The sequence below is a fragment of the Aythya fuligula genome, chromosome 18 (genome assembly GCF_009819795.1).
Source record: "Aythya fuligula isolate bAytFul2 chromosome 18, bAytFul2.pri, whole genome shotgun sequence".
NCBI classification, from domain to species: Eukaryota; Metazoa; Chordata; class Aves; order Anseriformes; family Anatidae; genus Aythya; species Aythya fuligula.
The window spans coordinates 5,762,935-5,784,681 of NC_045576.1; the positions used below are offsets into that span (position 1 = coordinate 5,762,935).

The following is a 21,747-nucleotide window of genomic DNA, read 5'->3' on the forward strand; positions in this document are numbered from 1 at the left end:
ATTCGGGGTTGGGAAGGAGGCAGCTCAGCACCCGGGGCAGTGACATGTTCTTGCTTTTGGATGCTCAGTTCTGCCTTCGTGCTGGCCGTTGTTACGGGAGCTGTGGGGTACCTCGGGACATGGCAAAGCAACAGAGTCCTCAGTCAGAGGGCTGTGGACGGACTGAATCAGAAAGGCTGATTCTGTGTGATCAGTGTGTTGTCTCAGTTCTGAACTGCTGCCTTGCCTTCCCTCCTACCCCCCAGTTATTCCAGCATAGTACCATGTGGTTGCAGTCCTTTCTATGCTGCTTTTCCTTCTGGTGATTTAGGTGAATACTTTAACTGTGCTAAGCCCCAGCATGCCTGCAAAAGCACTGCTGCTTCAGAAGGCACTTCTCAGTGTGGATAGCTGCGCAGGAGACAAAACTGGGAAGACTTTGCCTTTACTTTCACAGTGGTTATAATCCAGGTTCATTTTAAACTGTTGGTTTTTATAATTATGTCAAAAAGTGGAACTTCAGGTAACAACCTGCATTCAGGTGTGTTTTGTGTCTTGATTTAATTTTCCCCAGAAGGTAAATTTTGAGTGGTTCATGGTCGTTAATGCAGGTCGTGATTTTATGTATCATGCAGTTTCAGAGTTATATGTATTATATATAATACATATAATGTATATAATATATTATATATGTATTATATACATTATATATATAATACATATGTGTGTTTATATATGCATATTAGCATTTACACCATATTGAGTGCTTCTGTTAATTTGGGCGATTCCTTTCTATACACTTAACTGCATTAACATTCTTACTAACACTCTTCCAGTTCATAAATAAGTTCATAAATGAGGCCTTAACTTATTAAGACTGGCTAGATCTGTTTATCTGTGTACCTTAAATGTGCCGATAGTTTTAGAGGAAAGTGTTTAGTTGTTTGTTTTAAAAGTTTGACACAAAAATAATTGATAGAGCATCTAAAGTTGGTAGGTGCATGGGTTGATTTAACCATCAGGCTCTTCATCTTTCTGCACTGCAGATGAAAACAAGCTTGCCTCCTGCTTGTGCTTCTGCTTGTTTCTTTCCCAACTAATATTCAAGCCAGACTTTTTTTTTTTTTTTTTTTCCTTTTTCATGTATCAGAGTTTGTTCTGCTAGAACCAGTGTTAGCATCTGAGGCTGATATCAGGTATGTAGGCAGGGATTTGCAGTAGCTTAATGGTTTGACTTCTTAAAAATGTTGGCTACAAATTAGAGTTTTAGCACCAATTGCCATAATTATTTGTAAATCTACTTGTAGATTTAAATAATAATAGATGTGTATTTCCTAGAAAGGATTTACATTAATGTTGATTTGGTTTTTAAAGTTATGTTATTTTTGTCTGATCAGAAGTGGGAAAATGCCTAAAGTACTAGAAAGATTTACAAGAATGCTGGGTCTTGTTTTCATGTCAATACTTTCTTGAAAGTCTTGGAAATGTTGGTCAGTAATAAAAGGAGAGCCACGGGACAGCTGTAACGGATTAGCATGTCTGAAAGAGCATAAACTGTTTCTTGGAGAAAAAGCATGGACTTGTGTGAAATTCCACAGGATCTCCTACAGATGAGAACATCACCATCAGTGGCTTGTTTCAACAAATAAAACCTTTGGGGAAGAAGGAAAAAAATGGCAGTAAAACTGGGGCATCTAAAGGGCTTAATAAGAAGGAGATGGATTCAATAGTGTGTGACTCTAAAACAAGACAGCCTTTGTATTTAGGTCAGCAGAGGCTGCCACAGTCCTTGTGGCCTATATATACGTAGAAAATGCTGGACACAGGACTAACTTTACTGATTTATCTTCTCCTTTCTGCTTTAATTTGAATACCTAAAGGCTTGGAAATAAATACTCTGTGGCTCCTGCTGCCTGCTGGCAAATACCTGGAATTACCACTTACATTGCAGTGGCTAATCTACTTTTCCTTTCAGCATTTAGAACTGTGACACAGGCACTATGGAAGGAGATAGGAAAAGAGGGGGAGAGGAGGAGTTTTGTTCCTTTGAAACAGCAAAAATCCATTTACATAAATAGCTGCTGGTGTTAGATGTATATTGTTTTTCAGGAATGGTCATAATTTTAGACTTACTATGCAAAATGTGCAACTTCCTCATGGCTGTCAGATTAGCACAGTCTGCCCCACTGGCATGTTGCCCTCTCAGTCAGCGGGCTCCTCTCCTAAAGCCACATGTCCCTAGCTAAGAGTTAAGACAGCTGTACTGAAAGAAATAAATGCTATTGGACCTCTGGACTATAATACTCATCTTAAGCTAACAATTTGTCATTTTTAAATATATTTAATCTTCTTTTGTCACATAACCTAGACTGCTGACAGTTTGCCTTGCCTGCCTTTTGCTCTTCAGCCTCATGTAGAGCCATGGTTATGCTCAGAATGTGACTGGTTGCTTATTCTGGTATTTTAAGACTTGCCTTCAGTTAAGTGCCCCCTCCATTTGAAGAAACTGAATCTTTAGCAGCCTGCCTGTGAAGACTGTGTCATTGTGTAAGGCCCAAAACATGGGTGAGTATTAATGCTGTGTATCACAGCACAAGTGAGTATGCTCCTGCCAGGCTTAGTACTGAGCTTTGCGGTGTACCTGGTCCCTTCAGTCATGTGGTGTCATAAATAAACCAACGTGCTGGATACGTCATCTGCCTAACACTTAAAGTACTGTGTATTTACCAAAAAGTAACTGAAATTCTATTACATTTGATTATAGAGATCTGCTTATCCAGTATTGCATTTACTGCAGATTTTGGTTAAAGGTGCCTGCATAAAGCAGTACAGCAGCAGAAAGTGATGTAATGACGAACGGGCAGAGCAACGCGGAGCCTACAGCAGGTGGGGAGACATTCTTTTATTTATTTTTCAATCCCTATAAAATACAAAGATTTGCAACTAGTAAAATAAAGCAGCATGGGAGATGAAGTATGATTAGGTATGTATTAAGGCTGCAGGACTCCAGTGTTAGTACAGTGGTATTATCTGGGAATGTAGTTGGTGTCATGCAAGAACAGGTGTTCAGAGGAAGTTTTACACATTTGGAAGAGCTTTAATCGTCCAATAAATGTTCATAGTCTCTCCGGTCACCTCTGTGGTTGCTTTAATGGACAAGGGGATGGTGCTTGAGCAGATTAAGATACGTAAAACCTTCAAAGCAGTGTGCAGAAGGCTTAATGTTTTAGTTAGTCTCCTTGCTATTTAAAGGGAGTGCAGCTGACTGGATCATAAACAGCTTACAACTGCACCAGATATTCTTGCTGCAGAGAAAAAGGATTTAAATCATCCTTAGAGAATAGTTTCTAATACCTTCCTGCACACCCACTTCTCTGAGGAGAGTGCAGTTTGGGCATTCTGCTACCCCAGCAGTTAAAAGGTAAGCTTCAGCACAGCTGGTGTGAATAGTGTGGTAAATAGCAATAGATGAGGGGGATACATGAACAAGTACTGGTTTGCACTGGGACTCAGAATGGGTTTGAGCTGGTCTTCTTTTGGTATAACCAACACTGTGTACTTGATGCCCTCTATGAACATGCCCGAGGCAGTGTGAATCAGTTTGTCGTTCAATGGCCACCACCTTTTACTCAATTGACTATTCTCCCAAATCTGTGGGAATAGGAACTTCATGTGAGAGCATAAGTGAATACAGCAAAATTAGTCACTTTTATTTAAAAGAAATAACATATTACAAATAAGTGTGCAAAACAATTTCTGTGATTAAATACACATAAAAGCAACATGCAACCTTGACATCAAAATCGGCATAGAAGTTAGTCCTCAGTATGTTACATGATACTAAAAGAAACTTGTCAAATGTAGAGAGTTTGCAGCTAAACAGTCTTAAAGTGAACTGGGATGTCAGATTTGAAGCATCTGTGAAATAAAATTTCAGAAGAGCAAGACTTCCCTCCCCCCAGATATTTAGTGCTATTAATTGAGAGCTTGTGTCTATTTCAGTTTCTAGTTTAGTATCTTATGCCTTAGTTCAGCAGTAAATATTAATTGCTGTGTAACAATTTAGGGGAAAGAGTTTGCAAGTGGTTTAGTCTAACCTAACTTTCCTTAGGCAAACATTATTTAGTATGCAACATCTCAAAAAAAAAAAAAAAAAAAAAGGTTTGCACATTTAAAGCCATTGCAGAGAAGTATACTTTGTGCCACTGCATTCATGTATTGTGCTGGATGTGTAAGTGGCCTGTCCACTCTTCCAGTTGAAGCACAGGAATTTTAGAAGCAGTCAGTACAACTGACACCAGTACCAGCAGTGTTTTTTTTAAACCTGGAATGGCTGCTTTCCCTACAGGAGCAATTGCCTCTACAGCTGCAGGAGTTCCATATGCCCTGGGTACTTGCTTCACACACCACAGAGAGGTCAGTTAGGTCAGCAACTGCCCAAAAGTGCCATCAGCAACTGCATACAGACAATTAGTGCTGACTCTTCAACTTAACCAACAGTGGTGTGGTTACTACACAAACAGTAGTGTAGAGCTGCAGGATTACCTCCACCCCTCAAGCAGGATTCAGGCTACAGGCTGCTGTGGCTCCATGCTTGTCCTCTCTTCCCTGCTAGGCTAAGATGTGTTGGGGAGAGAGGGGAAAGGCAGTACTCCTGTTCTGCACAAGGCTGGTAGAGTTTTATTTGAGTATGATACTTGAGTATTTTCCCTACTTCCAGCAATGCCTGAAATCTTCTGTTTTCACATCCCTTTTTCTAAGGCTAGTCCTGACATTTGTACAGCCCCCTGCAGATCTCTTAGTTGGCAGGCACTCGTGTTTTATCTAAAGTCGTTTCACAGTTTAGATTAAAGAGAAACCCAATAGGCACAAGCTTGTTGAAAGCCACATCTTGAAAACTTGAGTTGATGACAGTAACCCAAAGAGACTTTAATGATGAATGCTTGCAGAAATGAGAATAAACATATGTAGTCCCCTACTTCAGAGCTTGTTCTGATCATGTTGGGCCAGGCTTCTCAGTGAGGTCTGCTAAACTTCTCGATCAGCATTGGACGTTCATATACTGTCCTTCCAAAGATCCAGAATAGCCAAGGCAGTACTTTGACCCATGCACTCCCTTGATGCAGTCAAAGCTTGTCATCAGTCATTTCTAGAAACTGAGCATAGACATCCCTTGAGCATTCCCCTTTTTGGTTGAATAAGAACTTGTAGTAGCTGCCATCTGCACATATTGCTGAAACAAAAAACAAAGTCACTTTCAGTTCAGCTGTTCAAGCAGCTCTGTTCTCTTACCTTAGCTAGAGTTTAAGCTGGCCTTTCAAGCCAACAAGACACAGGTGTTCTGGAGGTACAGTGTATCTCATGCAGTGTGTGCCAGCCAGCCTGGAGTCTGCCAGGTGGCTTAGCACTGCACCCAGCCTCACTCCCTTACATCCAGCGTGCGCCCAGACAGCTTACTCTGGTGCAGCATTGGGCAGTGATGACTCCTGGTCACAGCTGACATGGGCACACAGCACTGCCTCGCCTGAGTGTTCCCCACAGCTCAAAGCGAGCGTGTTTCAGAGGCTGGTTCTCCAGCCAGAACCTCAAGGAGCTGCTGTTACTCACCTAAGACAGCATTTGGCTCTGTTCCAAAGGCACAAATGCATGGAGAGCCTGAGGGAACCTGAAATTTGGAAAAACTCCATTTGGAACTGAAGTATTTGGGGAGAAAGCTGGCTGAGGCCAAACTGAAAGAAAAAAAAGTAACAATTTGGTAAGGCATTCATTAGAGTCAGGTTAGAACTGCTAGCATGTTTGCACAAGTCAGGGTCCCGCTAACTGCTCTTACACTGCATTCTTGTTTTCTCCAATTAAGTATCAGGCAATATGAACAGTCCTGCTTCCATGGAAGGGTGACCCTATAACTACCTTTTTGTTACTTTACATGTTTAAGTGACTGCAGAAACTGCCAAAAGGATTGATTTTAGTAGAGTGTGGTTTGTTTTTTTGTTTGTTTTTTGTTTTTTTTTAAAAGTAGAAATTGTAAAAGTTACTAGAGTTAATGCACGATTATGCATGAGTTAATACCACGTTAATGCAGAGACTAAACATCTCACTAGGAAAAAACCAAACAACCTTCTACTGGAAGAACTCTACAACTCCATAAGGGACAGCAGAAGCAGGGCAGTTGCTAAACAGTCCTAAATTTACAACTTCAAACAGCACAACAGATTACTGTTAGCAGCTCAAGAAGTGCAGCTATTAGCTGCTGCTACTGCCAACAATTTAAACCCTATTAAAAGCCAACCAATACCCCCATACAGGCCTTAGAATGGCTCAATCCATACCTTGACTGCTTATTTCTTTTGGGGTCTTCTGCAGCAAAAATATGTACTGTGCCATGGTCACTGGATACGCAGATTAGGGAAGCATCCTGATTGAAGTTAATGCTGTGGATAGTAAGGACAGTTGCAGTATTTCCATTGGAAGCTACTCCCTGGTTTCCAGTGCGTACAATCCCAGTTCTGGGGCTGCCTGCAGCAGCTGCCAGCCTGCCAGGTGAGGTGTTAATTGCTCCTCTCAGGGAGGAGAGAGGAATTCTTCCATTCAGAGCAGCTCTGCTGACATGAACGAACACCCTCTTTGGTGGTGAGCACACATCAGAACATGGAAGGCCAGGTTTAGCAGCAGCAGACTGCCCTGGAACGGACACTACTGGCAGGGTCTGCGCTGCCACCTCTACTGAAAGAAGGCAAGGACTCTGCTCCAAGGAGCAGGCACGTTGGCGTTAGGTAAAGTGTGCAACATTCCTACCCTGATAACCAGGGTTCAGTGGAAGAACGCGTTACCCACCTCTCCAGGGAGTGCATCAAGCAGGGGACTGAATCAAACTTCTGCATACAAGAGCCTGAAGCAGAGCAGCACTGAGTTATAATGAATGTTACTCACCCCCAGCTGCCTCAGCCTAGTCTCTGGGGGAAGTGTTACACTGCAGCACTGCATTCTCCGTATGCTGGTGTCAAGTGTCCACCCAGCTGCAGTGCATTCAATGCAAAGAAATGAACCTGTCAAAGCATGCATTTCCTCCCATGCCCTGTAACCCTGCCTAGGTTCACACAGCTGCAGCTCTTCTAGCACTGGGCCAAGAGGAAGAAGCACAGCCCGGTGCAGCACTGGCCCCTCTGTCTGAGTCCTGCTGTGTGCCTGTGGCACTGCAGCTCTCTGCATTCTCAGAGAGGCTCAGGTGCCACATACCAAGCTGCTTCAGCACCACACTACCCACACAGACACAAAACATAAGCAATTAAACGTACCAGTATATATTGGCTGCCTGTGATCCTCTTCGTAGCTCCTGGATTAAATGCCCTGATGAAGTATCAAATATTCTTATGAGGGTCCCCTTGAGAAGGAATCAAGCATTATATTAGGAAATACAGAAAACTACTTGGACAGTATCTTTACATCTGTGAATACATTGCAGCATGCCCCCAGACAGACAGTTGGGTTTTTCATCTCAGTAGATTTAGAATCCTCTTAGAGTTAGTTTTGGGGAAGAATATTAATTCCCCCCCACCCTCAACGTATTGTTGTAACACTTTGGTATACAATCTTAGTATCTACTCAGTAAGTCTTATTCAAGTTATATTCTAAAGTCCTAGTGCAGCCCCAGCATTGGTTTGCAAGCATTAAGAGTAGACATGGGGATAGCTTCTCATGCCCAGGTTCTGGGGATCATTTCTTGCCCATTCCCTATATTCTGTACTATTTTGATTGCTTTTTTTTCCCCTCAACTTGAATATAATCAGGTGGTTTTGCTCTTGCAAATTAGTTCTGTTGAATTCACCTAGAAAAATTATTCACCTACTTACTACATACTCGTTATCTGTGTTAATCCAAATCTAAGAGACCTCTTAGACAAGTCAGGTTACAGATAGAGGACTGCCTTAGAAAACTGTACTTAGAGAGTAAGCTACACATGACACCAGAGACTTAAAACAAGTTAGTGCATCTCAAAGCAGCCAACCATCTAGTAGCAGTTTCATCTGGTGAAGAGCACATATATATTGTCAGCTACAATTCATCTTATACACCTGGTTAACAAATGCCTCTCTTCAACCTCACATCAGTAAATAACATCACCCAACAGAGAAAAATTAAGTTGACATTTGCCTCAATGTAAGATGTGATGTTCAGTGTGTTCAAATGTGGCGTTCTGCCTATATACTTCTCTCAGTCTGCAAATGCTGTTTGAACTTACTCTATACAAACAAAAGTTCTAGCATCATCCAGTAGATCATTATTCTATTTAGCAATGGTGTTTGCAGCTTAAGAGCTTTGTTTAGAGGACTTACAGTATCTGTGCCTAGTTAAGAGAGACTATGGCTGCTTTTACTTTAAGCTTCTTGAGCTATTGGCTCTGTAGTAGAACCTAATCTAAACAGACTGCTTGGATTAATTTAGCTCATCCTTGAAAAACTCGTTTTAATTGAGTAGAAGAAGGCAGCAAGTACTCAGCTCTCCTCCTGCCCATCTACTTCATTTGGACACTTGGGAGACAGACTTTGGGAGATGCAGCTCACTAGCAGATTCCACTCAAGTTCTTAAGGCAGGTCTGACTTGCTTTGCAAAGAAACTTCAGTGTTTTTTTTTTCCAGTGTACAGCATTCTGTAGTCCTATGAAACTCAAGACCACACACAGTGTGGTCAACATTACAAGAACCTTTCTATTGTTACACACTGTATGAAAACACCTGGAACAAGCACATGAGGAAAACAGATTTATGCCATAGCAGACCTCAAGCCCTCCAGTATGACAGTCCTAGTTGCAAGTATTTCTTTAACAGTGGTTTTACAGTTCAACAGGAACTAACAAAGGTGAAAGAATGTAGATAAATATTATTGAAGAAAACACGAAACACATGAACTGCTTGGGCCAAATTTTGTTCAAGTGCTACTGAAGAGTCACAGCTACCGTCAGCTAGAATAGAAATGCTACCTCAAGCACTGCATTGGGATCGCTGTTTGGGTATCCTGAAGAAACAGTAAAGATGATGATAAAAACTGAGAATGCATATTTCCAAAGACAAATTGTCCATTTAGTTACTCCTATGCCTTTCCTATGAAAGGATGCGACTTCCTATTTTATGAGGAGTTACTACACTAGAATGCATAGTAAGTCAGAGGTAAAAGGATATTCTTACTTTTTCTGATGCTGTTGCAATTCTTGTTCCCTGCAGGTTTAAAGCTATACAGCTCAAGACTCCTTCATGAGCTGGTATGTCTACAGGAGGCTTCTCTGTATTAGCCAGATCCACGATCTGCACGTGCCCGGTATGTGTTCCAGGAAATGCAAGGAGAGAATTATTACTATTTGGACAAAGGACACAGAGACCTAAAAGACAAAAACGGAAAAGGAAAGTAACTGCAGTTTCCGTAACCTAATAAATTTTTCAAACAAGTTTCTAAAATCAATAATTTAAAAATAAACAAACGTACACATTGTAAATGGTAAATTAATTTTAATGGCTACTGCAGTATCCCAAAACATGAACCATCCATAAGAGCAGAGTACTCCTGAGGTCCTGGTGATACCAAATAGATTTCTGCCCACCCGGTCCACAGCTAGCAGAGTGATGGGTGGGTATTCCAAGAACCAACATGCTACTTTATCTTCCACCTTATGCCTAACAGCTTGTAAGTCACTGGGCTAACTCCCAGTAACCGGGCATTTACATTGTACTGCCTTGAATGCAACCAGAAATTCCATGTTTGCTTCTAGTAGGCTTGAAAACCTCAGAAGATGGGGTTCCTGAGCTCCTACCAGAGAGGACATCATCCTTATCTCCAAGCTGATCCTCCCAAGATACAAAGCACGGCCAGTACCCCTTGTTATAGTGTCCATCACTTTCAGGAAGAGTTCAGCTCCATCCTTTCTGTAACTGTCCTTCGAGTAGGCGTAGGCCACCAGCTGTGGATAAGCCCTTCAGTTTCCTTTCTGCAAGACTAAACAGGCCCAGCTCCCAGAGCCTCGCTCGCATGTGCTTTGGGACCCCGATAACCATCACAGCTGCACACAGCTGTGCCTGGAGGCAGAGAATCACAGTCACTATTACACCCCTCCAGGTTTAGCCCTTCACTTACACAGCTTGTCCTAAGTGTGCAGCTGACCCAGGAGTGTGCACATCTCCTTGTTCTCCAGGCTCTTCTTCCAAGAAGAACCCCCCCCTTTTCCATAAGTAATGCCACTGCAAAGAGCCTATTCCTCAGGGTCAAACCTGAGCCCTGTCCCAGCCACACGTACTCAGAGCCTAGAGCTGGCAGCACTGCACTAGACGGTATTCAGCCTGGGGCACTAATACTCTGCTTGGTTCGACATTTCAGATTCAGCTCATTTCCACAAAGGAGAGGTCATTCCTTGCTAATTAGTCTCTCCTTGACACTATGGAGAGTAACTCTCTAGACACTCTAACTTGATTAGAAAAGAGGGATGATGCAATTTAATATTTTGTGTTGACAATTAAGCTTTTAGCATTACGTTCACAGATTCTTTACCTAAGAAAACACACAGCTCCTCCACAAATCAACTGTAACATAATAGGAGCACATGAAAAAGCTTTTCTGTGCCAAGCGTGAATATATTTTAATAACCATTTTATAAAAACAAAAACATCTCCAAAGGGCATGGTTGTAATGTTGTAAGTAAACTGTTTAATGACTTACTAAGTGAAACAGATTCGGGCATCTAAACATAAATAGCATTAAAAGAACAGAATAAAACTGTTTCCATCCCCCAGCCCGCAGACACCACTAACCTTTAGGGTTGTAGCAGGTTTCAAAGACGTGCAACTGGTGGGGATTGTGTGTGAACGTGAAAACTTTAATCATGGAGTCCAGGACTACCACAATTCTGCAAGAGACAATAAATTCTTATGACTTGGTGGGGGTTAAGGGTTAAAAGAGGAACCTGTATATTAATTCAGGACTGCAAAGGCTTTCAAGATTTAATGGCTATATTATTTCCTCCCACTCTACAGACTTGGAAAAAGCACAGCTACGAGCCTGCAAAGCACTTTTATCTAAAGCTATGGCAGCAGAACCCCCCCCGCCCACACTTACACAAAACTCCAACTCCTAATAATAGCTCTTGCTCTAGAGATTCACTTGAATTCCCTTCACACTCCATACATAGAAAAAAACCTGTCAACAGTAGCCACTTGAGAATGTCTCCCTTTATTAGGGGGCCAAAAAGTCCTACAGGCTTTTCATCAAGGTTGCAGATTCTTGGGTTGTGATCTAATAACACACAACGCTTGCCCCTGAAAGCCTGTTTTAGATAAGCATCAGCAGTTAGAGCTAGGAGTTAACCAAAATCTATTCTTAAGTACAGTCAGAAATGAGTGCACAAGGCCAATCCGTGCATTTGGAACAAGTGTGTTGCACCTACCTGTCTCTTCGCAGCTTAACTGCTTTGACTTCTGTAGAAAATTCTATCTCAATGACAGTCTTCTTCTTCAGATCATCCCAGATCATTACTGGAACAGTGCAGAGACTGCATTAGTTCATCAAGGCATATCTGAAGATCCAGTGTCTGCATTACAACAACTTCTAGTTTCTGAGACTAGGAGGCGCATCCAGTAACTAAAGCAGTTACAGCCTGGTGTGCTGCTAGCCATAAGGTATTTAGCAACTGCATACCAACCCATGGCTCCTGCAGGTAGGAGCTGGTAAACAAAATTCAAAAGCTGATAATAAAAATACCTTTTTCTAAAGACACAGTTTTCTTTTTTTTTTTTTTTGTGGGGGGGGGAGTAGAAGGGGGGACTGTTTCTTTATTTCACTGACAACCCTTAGAATAAAACAATGTTTTCCTAATAAGCCTGCCAGCCAGGGCCCTCTTTCCCCCCTCAGGCTGCTGAGCCACAGGACTGTTGAGCTACAGGACACCCTTTGCAAAGTTAACAGAAGCACAGAGGGCTCTGCTCTGAGAGAGCAGTCATTGCAGATCCCTGCTTGTTAGCACTGCAGCAGCAGTAATACAACAAATTTCACCACACCTACCTAGACCTGCTGCAGCCTCCCTTCCCACCCAACCTTCAGAATACTTGACCCCAGCTCAAGGCTAGGATTTGGGAGTTCTTTTGACAGTTCCACACAGCCTAGCAAGACACACATTACAGACAATTCCTGGAGACACGGCAGTACCTTTGTTAGGTGGGTACTTTGGCTTTTTTCCTCCACCTACGAGTGCTAAATAGTTGCAACGAAACAGCATTTCAACATGGCCAACACCGCCTTCTAAAAATTCTGGAAGAAAAATGTATTTTATTGAAGAGCATCACAACCTGTTAAAATGTCTTCTAATTTTTACTAAAGTTAGAACAGAAGTTTGCGTTATCTAGCACGCTGCTCAGACACCCAAAAAGACTTCTTACCCCAACTAACTTAAAAACAACAAAAGCCACCATACAGAATCCTCCAGGAGTGGATGTGACAGACATGAGATATCTTTGTTGCCCTAACACCACAGAACTAAAGGTTTTTGTTTGTTTTATTTAAGATTAGGATTCTTAGTAAAGCTGTTTTATCCCTCACAGCAAAGATCACTGCTGCTGTTGTCAGCCAGTTGGGACAGGCCTCATTTCATAATATAGAGCAAGCAACACAGCAACATTTTAAAACTCCATAGAAACATTCTGTGAGAGGTCAAGCAATATCATGGTAGCTTAATTATTTCTATTACATAGTGGTTTTGTAAAAACATTTAGAAACACTGATTAATTCATTGAAGTTATTTCCCCAACTAATTCCCCTCACGCACTCTTCAAGTCTGGTGTTGCTCTCTTATGCTAAAGCTGTGTTTAAATAAGGCCAACACTACAACCAATAAGGCCATGAACCTTTTTATTTGCAAGGGGCTTTGTCTTTATAGTCTTGGTGGATTTGAGGAAAGAAGACAAAAACCACACATACACATAGGAAGTGAACCAGAATCTCTAATTCTGTTCTCTGGAACATCCCATAGCTGCTAGAACAGTAAAGCATGGTCCAGCCCCACTGAGCCTCCACTCAAGTTTTACACCATGCAGGAAATGTAACAAAAGCAAAACAGATCAGCTGGTACAGTCAGTTTCTTAATTACAGTGCTAGGAAATTCTTTTTTTTCTTCTTAACCTTATCTGCAGACGAAGTAGAATGAGACACCATGCTCATGAAAGAATAAAGCATCAACCAGGGGATTTCATAGACAAATTCTCTTATTATTTGATGACATTTGAGTGGGGTCTTGGTTTTGTTTACATAGCTTAGAGGGAAGCTTGGCATTCCACAGGGGAAGAGAGGCCATAACTGTGGCCTTCAGATGACCTGAGTCAAAAACCAAACCTCCTTTAACAGACTGTCCAACACCTCCACACAGGGACAGGCTCCAGTAAGACTCCTGGTTTCATCCGTCCTTCTATTTCAAAGCTAGAGGGAAAGTCGAAATTTCAGAAGGAATCAAGAAAGACCTACTGTCAGAAACAGGGATAGGAGAAAAAAAAATAATGGATGTGGGAGGAAATACTACAATCGAAAGATTTAGACACATGCATGAAGGATAGGATGAAGGGAGATTCACGCATCAAGAGGCACTACAGCACATCTGGATGTTAGGGCTTGGCTACACAATGCTGAAAATAGATGCCTGGAAAGATACTCATGTTGGAGCATTTAAACCTTGGATTTTGTACAAGTCATTGTGGTTTCTTCAACATAACTTTTGACTGCTGAATTTCCGTCCAGAACAGATGTATGTGACCACTACCCCTGCGTCCACCAGATCCTCCTCTTAACTCCATTAAAGCATTAAAAGCCTGACAGCACATGCTGCTATGAAGTATTACCACTGGAAGTCTGAAAAAACTCTTCAGTACGATAACTTGAGACTTTAAGAACATGTGGTAAGGTGAATCTATGGTAGAACAGACACTTGATTCATTAGATTTACAGCTCTGACTGCTGATGCTTAGACGAGTGAAATTATGGAAATCACTAAGGTACAAGAACTAAGACTCGGTTTCATGCTGAGTTACAGATATCAAACAAGTAGATGAGTTCCACGTGGGACACTGCTCCACTGACTCATAGGGTAAAACATACCTGAGCGGTGAACAAGATTGATATTGAGAGGTCAGACTATGCTGGATATAGAAATACACAGAACAAAGTGTGAAAGGGAATCTGACTCATAAGAAATGAGTCACAGCAGTTTTCTAGAGGCCTTGAAAAATGTCCAGAGCTACCATCAGGGAGAGTTTTGGTGATGAACTCAACGGGACTTCAACCTGACTTCTGATTCTTTTAGCACACTACCACAGATGACAACTCCAAGACACGATGCTCACAGAATGATTTACTGTTCAGAACGGAAAATGGCTTGTCAGCTTTGGCCATATGAACAGTGGTTTCACAAGAATTGCAGTGCTATTTAAAGTACATTTTTCCTTTTCTAAATCTCCTTTATGGTTTATCACCACAGACTGAAAGCACTGGGAAACCTGTTTTGCATGTCAGTTTTCCTCCTACACTTGGGGTTAGGATCACATTGTTGGATTTCATTTTCCCTTATTTTGACTCAATTACATTTGCTTTCTGGTGAGAGCCCCATTACCTGTTAACACAGCTCACCTACTCGTTTCTGTTAAGGCACAATAGGTGTTTTACTGCATTGAGATCAGCCTAGATTTTTTAGAAATATAGAGAATATGTAGTATAGACCATTAGAGGTCTGAATTCAGTGCTCTTGCAAGCAGTAATCTAAGCAAGTACAAAGTGTTACGCTCAGATCTCCGGTAAAAAGGCAGTAGTTTTATTGCTGTGCTAGATCACCCACCGCACGAGAACAGAACAACTTCTCTTGGTGACACACAATATTGTTGCAGCAAGCAACTCTTCTCCCACTTGTGAGCAGCCAGACAACTTATCTCCTACCCAGGGCAACAAACATTAGCAACAGCTACTGCGGTTCAGCTGCTGCAAGAAGGTGAGAACTTCATCAGCAGCCAGCTTTATGCAAATTAATAGCATCTGAACATTTGACAAGGCAGTGGCATAAGTAAGAGTCTCCCTGAGACCAACCTGGATTTCCTTCCTGAGGCTTGATTGTAAGCCTTCCAGTGATGTAAAAGCAAGAGCTAGGCAAGAATCTTACAGGAAAAAAAAAAAAAAAAAAAAAGCTCAGGAGACTGAGCTTCCAACACAGAACTAGCATGGTAGAATAATTAAGCATTTTACCTTGTTTCTCTTTTTCTTTGAGTGGATCTGCATTATAAACTCGGAATCCATTTTCCATTCCACATGCAAAGCATCCTGTAGTAAAAAGCACATACACAGATATATACACACACATATAGTCATCGTGAGGTCTGCTGAAGATCTACGCCAGATCCAGAAGGTTAGGAGAGCATTACTCAATAACTGCAGGGTTAAAAGGAGGCCCATGACCACTTGCCAGCTTTGTTAGCGTTTGCACGTGAAAAGCATTCACAGAAGTTGTCCTCTGTGGTGGTTCCTATTCAAAGTGGAAAGTTCTTGGTATTCTTTCTTGACAGGTGAGGAAACAATGGAAGGAAAGGGGAGCGATTCACAACCCATCTGTGTCCTACATGCAGTGCCAAGGGAAGGAAACCTGCCTCTTAAAAGTTATGGTCCCACAGTTGTTATGAAGCAAAACCCTTCCTTTCTTACTAGGTCAGAATTTACACCGTGATTACAAGATTCCAAACACAACCCATTGTTTGTGTTTCTGCAGAAGAGAGCTTATCAAGTGTAGCTTTTTAAGAAAGCTCCGAGAGCCCAGGAGTGTCAGATGCTAATAACAAACATAACAAGAGTTTAGGTCTAAACCAGGAAAATAATTGGAAAAATCAAGTTTTAGAACTGGAAAAGTAAAAAAAGTAAAATTTCAGCTACACTTGCATGCAGAAGCACAAACATGCCTTTTTAGCAGAATCCATCAAACCATCAGCATCCCATCCTGCTGCTTTATCTGCTAGAAGGTGAATGCAGTTACTGACATAAAAAAGTGCCAGTGTGAGGTCAGAGCAATTACAAGTCATTAAGCAGCAGCAAGCATCACTGAGACAGACTGACAGAACATCAGTTGTTACACAGCGTATATTCACTGCATCAAAAATTCTGTTACAGTCTTCAAGGTATTGGAAGGGAGTCAACAGAGCCTGGTCTTATCCTCACACATTGCCGTGGCTGCAATGGTTTCACCCCCAACTGAAAGCCAGGGAGATATGTTGAAAGGCCCCTAGAGGGGAAGGAGGCCCTCAGGCCCAGCCTGCCTGCAGTGCCCACACCACCTGCTCAGATCCATGCACCCAGCGCCTTCCTCCCACCGCATCGCTGCGGGGCCATGCCTCAGAGGCTGCCACAGGGACTCAGAAGGAAAGGGACACACGTGGCCAGACAAGATGGTAGCAGGCCTGGCTGTGTTGTGGGCAAACCATACCTGCACGAAAGCTCAAAGGACAAGGCACTTGTCCTCACTGAAGGGCAAGCAAGCAGCATTCACTACATCTTCTGCCGCTCATTTCTTCATACGGTTTAAGGTATCAGAAGAAACAACACAATTGGTAACACCCTTTTCCACACAGATTGACCATCACAGCAGTAGCTGTTATATGGGAAAGCCACAACACAAAGAATAATAAAATAATAATAATAAAATCAGTGTTCTCACATAACAATACAGGAACACGTAACAAACTTGATCCTGACAACAGCGCTAACTTAAAACCCCCACAGCTTCAGAGGGATGGGGAGAAGATGACCAAAAATGCCAGTTTTAGGTTCTTTCTTAATACTTCAGGAGTTTCACTCCAAACAGTGCTTAAAGAACAAACCAAACAACAACAGAAAAAGTACTACATCTGTGCTCTGCTTTACAGACCAGTATCTATATCTCACAAGTGTGTGGGTGTAAGCTTGGAAGCATCCTTAGGGTTCCTGTTCAATGAGCTCATACATACAAAGGAAAAACTCCTCTCAAATCCACCTCTGCAAGCCTCAGTATAGAAAGGGAAAAACCCTTTTTATGTATCATCGTTAAAAGCAGAGTCACAGGCACAATATACTAATTTCTTCTAACAGCACAATAGTCAGTGAACAGGAAAAACAAACCCAAAACAAACCCTAAAACAAACAAAACAAAAACCACAAACCCCCAGGCCCAGAAGATTCACGGGCACTTTACCCTGTCCAAACTGCTGTAATGAATTAAGCGTGGAAAGTTCTTCTTTACCCACGTAAATGCACAGGAAATGAAAACAAATCAAACACACACATGCACGAAAACATAATAATTACAGAAAGATTAATAAACATATTGAAGTAGATATTTAAGTAAACTAAATTAATTCCCCTTCTCCCTTCCTGGTGCATCACTCTTTAGCTTGCTCTGACAGCTGAATACGTAAGAGCTCCCTGCATGGAAACAACCTCTGCCACCTCTTTCAGTATACCTCACTGGGATAACCAGAAGAGAAATGATAATGGAAAACATTTCTTGCTACAGGAAGTAATACTGCACAGGATGAGAACTAATCTGCTTCTGGTACCTGCAGTGTGTATCCATATAATTATTCCTCCAGTGATAGTTTTAAATCAGCATATCTTATTTCCAGGAAAGTGGAAGAAGGAGGATGGTGAAACTGTTCTATTCTAAAAGAGCACAGAAGTTTTCCTTGTGTTAATACCCAAAGCTTATAACAGACCCAAACAGAACACGCCTAATGCAATAAAATGCAGACGTAACATTTCCTGTAGCACTGCTACAGCTTTTCTGCAGGGCTAACCTTGTGACAAAGACATCAGCTGCACTTCATCTCTTGGGAATATCTCCATTTTTAACTGGTGACACCATAACAAAAAATAATTAAAAAAGAGGGAATGGGGTCAGTGTTGATACTCCACATACAGTTGATTGCTATTGACAGATACACAAAGTTCTTAGTCATGGCAATCTCTGAGCCAGGCGAGGGGAAAAAAACAAAGATAACCGCACATTTCAATTCCAGGTTATGGAACCAGCTTTGGAGCCCAGTGTTTCCTACCTGATCCCAGTATTTACCAGTGGGATCACAAGTCCACCAGTTCACCTGTACCATTATGACTTGTAAGCTGGATGTGTAATTGGGAAGGGGCTGCCAGAAGCAGAGTGTGGAAATTGTTGCAATAACAGCTATGCTTCCCTCAGCAGCAAGCCCACATCTCATTTTTGAGAAGGGACAGGCACGCTGTCAGAGAGCCACTGACAGAGAAGAAAACTCAGACGCTGTTAAAAGTTTTGATTCAGATGCAAGGTAAAACTGAATCTCCCCAGAATTATTACCCTAACCTGGAGCTGTGCCTGGTCCTGCAGTAAGTATTACTTGCCAACAGTCCCTGCGAGGCCATGGGGGCTTTTGTCTGCTATTCTAAAAACAAAGAAAAACAACGGGTTAAATTCACAACTAAGCTAGAAGATGCCAAAAGCTGACAGAGAGACCTGCAGGCTGTAGGGCCTAAGATCCAAAAACCACCATAGTGAAGCCTGAGGACATTAGTATGGCAGAAGCAGCTCCTAGTATATTCATTTTCCTTGCAACAGGAAGTTTTGTCTAAAGCCATAAAGGAAAGCACAGAAACCTACTCACATCCTAATTGATGGGGTCCTATAGCCGAGCATTTCAGTTCATTACATGAGCTCAAATGAATAAGCCAAGTGTTCCTACACCAGAACAAGTCCACACCTCAGCTCTCAAACTAGCTTTAGACTACAGCAGCAGCAAGAGAAACCTGTCAGTGACTGACAGGTATGTTTTCTGGTATGGAACTTATTGAGTTTGTCTATTCATTTCTATCAAGTGCTTTAATGTTCCTCTGAAAGCATTAGAAAAGTGAAATTAAGAACTTAAGAGCATTCTCTTTTCGAACACCTGAGAACACCATGCAACACAGGCTGCTTTGTATGCTTCTAAATTTAAAAACAAGAAGATGGGAAGGGTACCCAGTATGAAGACACAGGATTGCTCAAAACAGAGCAAGGGAAGTATGCCTCAGAAAAACTGCGGACGTTAGCTTTATCACTCGTCAGCCACGGAAGTTAAGACTGAAAGAGCCTTATTAGATCATTCCTCCCATCTTCCTATCGTTATGGGATTGGCTCATCTTAAATTACTAAAAAATTAGGTTATTGTGACAATATATGCAGACACCCACACGACTAAGCTTCAGCACTCAAGTGACTCATATTTCTATTTTTGGGAGAAGCAACATGGAAGAAATGAGCTTTTCCTCTTATCAACTTGCCTTTGAGCAGCCGAGGACTTGCCCTTCTAGAACACTTGGAAAAAGGCCCTAACCTAACACAGAGTTTGCATGCTACCTACAGTCCACAAGTCACCACCACGAGTATGAAGAGCTGCTAGAGCTTGCAAGTGAAAACCAAACTTGTTTTTTGTTCACTTCTTTTTGGTTGTTGTTATCCAGGTGGCTGGCCAGGCTATGTGGGACAGGACTTGAATACTGTTGGGAGTAAGCACCTCAGTTCACAGAGCACACAGATACAGCAGACAAGTTCCTTAACATACTTTGGATTCCACATTTCAAAAGAGTGTTTAATTTGTGTTAACTGCTACAGAATTTAGGGAAGCCTTTACAACAAGAACATGTTTTACATGGTAAAATGATGTTCTAAAGGCATCTTGCAGGAGAAGAGATTCCTACCTTCTTACGTAGTTCTTCTGTACAATCCAACCCCATCACGGGCCAAGTATCAAACACTACAGACCCCACAGATCTGCAATGAAGCATATCCTTACTAATCTTTTTCCATCTCTGCTGTAGATGCGAGACAAAAGCACGTGCAAACAGAGTTGCTCGAGTACAGACTATGCTATTGTTTTTGAGTTAACAGGGTTGCTTGAGCAGAGCTACCAAGAAGCTCACTTCATTAACAGCTTGATATACTACCGACAAGAGCCTCAGCAGAGATGTTAGCTTGGAATCGCTGGGTAAGCCTCGTTAACACATCACTTCGAGAGCACTGGCAACAGGTATGGGAACTGCCACCCGCAGTGACAAAGGCTTCAGGACTGTCTTAAGCAAGAGCACTATTTGGTAAGAGAGGGGGGTGTTACAAAATGATGACTTTCCATTCCTTTTTCCACAAGAGGACATTTATTCATAGGACCGGTGCTATTTTTATGTTGTAAGAGCCAGACGAGGCACGGGGAGCCCCTCTCTAGCACAGGGCCTCCCCCTCTCCACACAAAGAAGTAAATAAACCCAGCGCGCAGCCCTGCGGCTCGCTGGCGCTCCGCAGACGGCACCCTGCGCTCACCCACGGCTACGATCGGCATTTTAACAAACATTTCACAGCTCCAGCCAGATACAAACTCACAGCTCGAAGCAGTTACCCCAGAAAGCGGCACTCCGCGCCTCACCCCTCTAGCAGCACGGCTCCGGGACCCCCCTTCAGCCCGCTTCTTGAGGCGAGGCCGCGCACCCTGTGGGGAGCCACGCCAGCACCCGGCCTCTGGGGCACCCCAGGGCGCCCACCCCCGGCCCCCAGCCCCCCCCGGGCCCTCTGAGGGCCGGCAGGGCACAGGGGGGACTGAGCCCCCCTCACACGCGAGGATTCAACCCGGGGCCGCCCCTCACAGGGCCCCGCTCCCCTCAGGGCGTCCCCAACCCCCTCAGGGCGCCCCCAGCCCCCTCAGGGCGCCTCACCCACCCCCCTCACCGTGGTCCTGGTTGAAGCCGGCGTAGAGCAGTCCGTTGCCGTGCGGGTTGGCCGGCAGCAGGTTCATGGCTCCGTCCCGCTGCCCTCCTCCTCCTCCTCCTCCCCTCACGGCCCCTTTAAACCATGGCGGCCCCCGCCCGGGCCGAGCCGAGCCGAGCCGGGCCGAGCCGGGCCGAGCAGACGGCGCCGCTTCCGCCCCGCCAGGCCGCGCCGCCGAGCGCCGAGCCCGATGCGGCCGGGCGGGGAGCGCCGAGCGATCGAGCCGCGCCCGTCGGGAATGGCGGCGGGAGGCGGGAGCGCGCCCGGGGCTCTGAGGGGAGCTCTGAGGGGAGCTCTGAGGGGAGCTCTGAGGGGTGCTCTGAGGGGGCTGCACCGAGCGTGAGGGGCGGGGGTGGGGGGAGCACTTCACAGAAAGCTCGCGTATGTAGCTGAGCAGGTTAGAGACAGGATCTGTGACTTGAGCCTGCCCCCCAAAGAAGGGCAGAAATATGGAGCATCGTGATATAAAACGGGGGGGCAAAGTTCTTCGATGTTTCAAGACCCAAAGCCCGAGCAAATCGATCCGAGTTGTGCGGTGAATGCCGTTGGAGCCTAAACGCTCCGGGCTGAGAGGATCCTAAAGCCCCCTCCCAGTGCCAGCTCCTGCCTGCCCTTCACGGGCGTTAAATTCCCTTTCTGTGCTTGCTCTGTGCCTTCCACATCCATGGCTGAATGACGAATTTCAGATTTGTGACCTACGTTTCTCCAGCATTCAGCTGGAAGCTGCCACAGCTGTTCATGTCGGTGGCTCACCAGAGCCCAGGAACTGTGTCAGGTGCTGGGCTGCAGTGAGCTCTGGTGCCTTCCTCTTCATGCACAAAGTCACTTGTACCTCCACAATACTCTGTCTTCTCAGACAGTCATGGTATCTGGTACCTCCTACATGAAAAAAACACCTTCCCCCCCCGCTTTTTTTTTTTTTTTTTTTTTTAAATCTCTTTCCACCTAAAGGCTCAGGCTTTACTTAGTACATTTGG

General features: G+C 43.5%; 1 protein-coding gene across 2 annotated transcripts; it reads right to left on the reverse strand.

Annotated features, from left to right (window-relative positions):
• Positions 1 to 2,919: 2,919 nt before the first annotated feature.
• Positions 2,920 to 20,910, reverse strand: WDR45B (WD repeat domain 45B). Of its 2 annotated transcripts, none has more exons than XM_032199640.1 (10): positions 20,732 to 20,910; positions 15,232 to 15,306; positions 12,163 to 12,264; positions 11,405 to 11,492; positions 10,773 to 10,867; positions 9,162 to 9,352; positions 7,275 to 7,360; positions 6,309 to 6,410; positions 5,587 to 5,708; positions 2,920 to 5,212 (listed from the first exon to the last, which is right to left on the reverse strand). In XM_032199640.1, exons 1-10 carry the CDS (start codon positions 20,796 to 20,798, stop codon positions 5,106 to 5,108), a joined length of 1,035 nt encoding a protein of 344 aa, XP_032055531.1. In that variant the 5' UTR covers positions 20,799 to 20,910; the 3' UTR covers positions 2,920 to 5,105. The 2 variants fall into 2 exon arrangements, with proteins under 2 accessions (XP_032055531.1, XP_032055532.1); XM_032199641.1 differs by lacking the exon at positions 20,732 to 20,910 and adding an exon at positions 15,076 to 15,143 and having other exon boundaries at positions 15,232 to 15,296.
• Positions 20,911 to 21,747: the final 837 nt, after the last annotated feature.

What these genes read in the sequence shown, in the direction of transcription:
- WDR45B (XM_032199640.1), bottom strand. Translation starts at nt 20,798, where the DNA reads ATGAACCTGCTGCCGGCCAACCCGCACGGCAACGGACTGCTCTACGCC. An exon ending in AAAGTACCCACCTAACAAAG is followed by an intron (nt 11,493 to 12,162) that starts GTACTGCCGTGT and finishes GCACTGTTCCAG; the next exon opens with TAATGATCTGGGATGATCTG. An exon ending in TTGCAACAGCATCAGAAAAA is followed by an intron (nt 7,361 to 9,161) that starts GTAAGAATATCC and finishes TTCCTTCTCAAG; the next exon opens with GGGACCCTCATAAGAATATT.